Genomic DNA, 3,281 nt, shown 5'->3' on the forward strand with positions numbered 1-3,281 from the left:
TATAATAATAATATAGACTATACAAATTATGACTGATTCTCATTAAATTTTATTAATCATGTGTTTGGTGTCTATCCTACCTATCCCAATATATTAAAAAATATTATCAATGATGCATCTACCTATATGTTTGTTGAAGTGATGTTTAATGTACTAATGAGATGCACAATAGTATAAATTGAAAAAAATTAACATACAATGTCATGATTTAAAGTGTGTATATCAAATTAATCTGATATTTTGTAAGGCAACACTAACAATTGTATTGTGTTTTATTCATAAATAAAAAAATCTAATTCCTCGAGTCATTATTATATATATTATTAGTCCAATATTAATTTAATTTTTTTTTTTAACAAAACATTTTTATTATATATATATATTTTGTTTTTTTCTTCAATGTTAATTCCAATCAGTTCATTAGTTAGATAATAATTACATGTGCCATGCCTAGAAGTATTATGCACATTGCATGAATAACCTGTTACATTTATTTCATTATATAGAGATTAACGTATGTATATAATTGTGACATACATCCACAAAATTAAATTAATAAAAAAAAAAAAAGAAAAAAGAAATTATCACAATTACAAGAGGAAGTAAAAGACAAGAAAGCACAAATGAAATAGACAACAAGATAAATTGGGCTGCTAAATATTAATAAATAATAAAATAATAATGTTATAAAATTAATAAGCTTTCTAGATTCATCAGTTGATACTATTAAATCTATTTTTCAATATTTTTATAATCAGTCTTCGTTCTGTTTCTACTGAAGTTATATATAACATTTGTTAAATAATAGCACTATTTGACTATCTACAAAATTAAATATTTCAGAAGAAGTTTTCACTCGTAGATTTATTTTTTTTTGTATAAAGCAAAATAATTAAATATTTACCCAAAATGACGTTTCTTTTGCTGATGAGCCGATAATTGGTTTTGGGTACAAAAGAATCTGTCACAAACGTTGCAAGTGAGAGTTTCGCCTGTAACGATATTGATATATGGTTGAAAACCACATGGACATATGATAACTTCAATTTATAAAAAAAATAAATGAAATTACGTTTACCATAATCAGAGTCTTGAGAGATATCATCTTCAAGTTCAACTTCAGAGCAGCTGGAATCGGAATCTACGTCTGCAATATTGCATAAATTATCTATAGAAGAGGTTTTCTGACTCGTGGAATGTTTCTTAGATATGCTCTCCTCTGTACAGCCCAGCTTGTTATAACCGGTACCTAAAAGAACCGTTTCACACATTAAAAAAAAAATAAAATAAAATAAATAAATTTACTAAAACAATAAGTTTTGCTAATCACCTGTACTTGCCGACAAAGCATTGTTATTGAGATTGTTGAAAAAAGCTACGGCGCTGTTTGTCAACTTAGACTTCTTCAGGATCCAAAACATATTAATTAGGTACGTGAAGTGCGCGTTGTTAGATGGATATGATAATGGTGTACGTTAGAACATATCTGGACACGATGAGAGGGGTCCCTGTACCACCTAGTTATTGTCTGTATGGAACACGGAGTCCGCGCAGGCGTTCCACGAGATCCTTTCTGAGCATGCACTCTCCCTTCAGTGCCACTTATAAAATTAATCATGTTATACTCGTCGCAGAATATCAAAACCCTCCTGTAGTAACGAAATTTATTGATCACCGGCCACGTATTTCCGAGAATATCTAATTCGGTTTCGACCATAAGTTAATTTTCATTTAATTAAATTTTAATGAGGATTGATCGGTATTTCCTAAAATACTTATAATCAGACATAAAACCGTCGAATTCCAGATGTATCTAAATTTAGGATGAGTTGTTCCAGGGAAAACGGAAGAATTCAGATGGGATTTTTATGTTTTTCTATATTTTTTTCTACTACTTCTATATACATGTTTTTACTTTCAAGGAAAATTTCATGGTTTTTTATATCATCCAAAATAAAAATAGAGTTTTTAATTGTTATTTTTTAGACAGATTTGGGGGAAAAACGTATGAATAATGAAAAAAACTTATATTCAAAATTGAATTTGAAAACTTCTTTTTAATGAGTTGACATATTGCAGCCCCGAAAGAATAATGACGCAACTACGAAATATTGTTAAATTGACTTAATTGTGTCGGCAGGCTCGAAAAAGCATTTACTAAATGTTTTTAAATCGAAATAATTGTACTTAGAAAATTCCCCACAGATGAAATTTGGAAATTACAATTGTGTTGGCTCAAAAATACATTTACTAGATGTTTATAAATGTATTTTTGAGCTCGTCCATACATTTAAGGCAATTCACAAGATTTTGTAAGTCATTAATTTTCAGAAGCAGGGATATTTCCATGAAATAATTTTAGGCAATGGGTTATATCCCATGTGAAGTATTATGTGAAAAATTATAACTTATAATTATTTTGAACGATTATAAACCATTTTAATTTACATATTTTTAAATATAGCTCCGTTTTCCCATTCGTGTTTACGTGTTTTCTTATAATTTCATATTTTGGTCCATGATTCCCAATTATTTTTAAATACTTCACCACTTTTACATATTATCTAATTTATCGATTAGTAAAAATAAATATAGGAAAATCGTAGATTGACCATATATAATATATTAAAGGAAAATGGTCCGGATGTAGTAAAAAAGAAAATTCTAATAGTAATTAATCTATTTAATGTGAGCCTACGTTTCGCCCGCCTTGCAGGGCTTCAACAGGTCTTACTGAATGGAAGTAAACAGCAAAATTGACAACCTGAAATGAAATTTAATAATTTTTTTGTTTACTTCCATTTAGTAAGCCCTGCAAGGTGAGGCGAAACCTTAGTTCACATTAAATAGTTTAATTACTATGTTAGTTTTTTTTTATCGCACCTATAAAAAAAATAATTGAATAAAAACAAAAAATAAATAAATTCATGAATTTTTTTTTTTAATTATACTTTTTTTATTTATTGATAGATATTACAATCTGCAACACAGTTGTGGGCAATAGGTAATATTAATGAATGATCTCATACATACTAAAATAAAATTAAAAAAAAAATAAAACTCTCTTAAAATATATACGAACAGAAGAATAAACAAAATGAACATAATCAAACTATGAGTAGATTAGATTAGATTTTTATTCAGGGCGATCAACATCTAGGTTATTACACCCTCTCCACTTCATCTATCTTCTTGACTTATAGTTGAATGTAGACTATTTCCTTTTTACACTGGTCGGTATTGGTGGATTATATTTTAGTATAAAGTTGTGTTTCTTTGAG

The 3,281-nt window shown here is 27.9% G+C and overlaps 1 protein-coding gene across 1 annotated transcript in view; it reads right to left on the minus strand.

The window, feature by feature from the left end:
• LOC106689137 (uncharacterized) overlaps positions 1-1,608 on the minus strand; it is an 11,086-nt gene extending 9,478 nt beyond the window's left edge. The window contains exons 1-3 of the mRNA XM_014433947.3: positions 1,331-1,608; positions 1,079-1,249; positions 905-992 (exon numbers count right to left, since the gene is read on the minus strand). Coding sequence (XP_014289433.1) covers positions 905-992; positions 1,079-1,249; positions 1,331-1,421 — 350 coding nt within the window. The 5' untranslated portion in view covers positions 1,422-1,608. The remainder of the gene's footprint in view (positions 1-904; positions 993-1,078; positions 1,250-1,330) is intronic.
• Between the last annotated feature and the right edge of the window lie 1,673 nt (positions 1,609-3,281).

The sequence above is a fragment of the Halyomorpha halys genome, unplaced genomic scaffold (genome assembly GCF_000696795.3).
Source record: "Halyomorpha halys isolate HHAL.00 unplaced genomic scaffold, Hhal_1.1 Scaffold1283.1, whole genome shotgun sequence".
Classification (NCBI taxonomy): domain Eukaryota; kingdom Metazoa; phylum Arthropoda; class Insecta; order Hemiptera; family Pentatomidae; genus Halyomorpha; species Halyomorpha halys.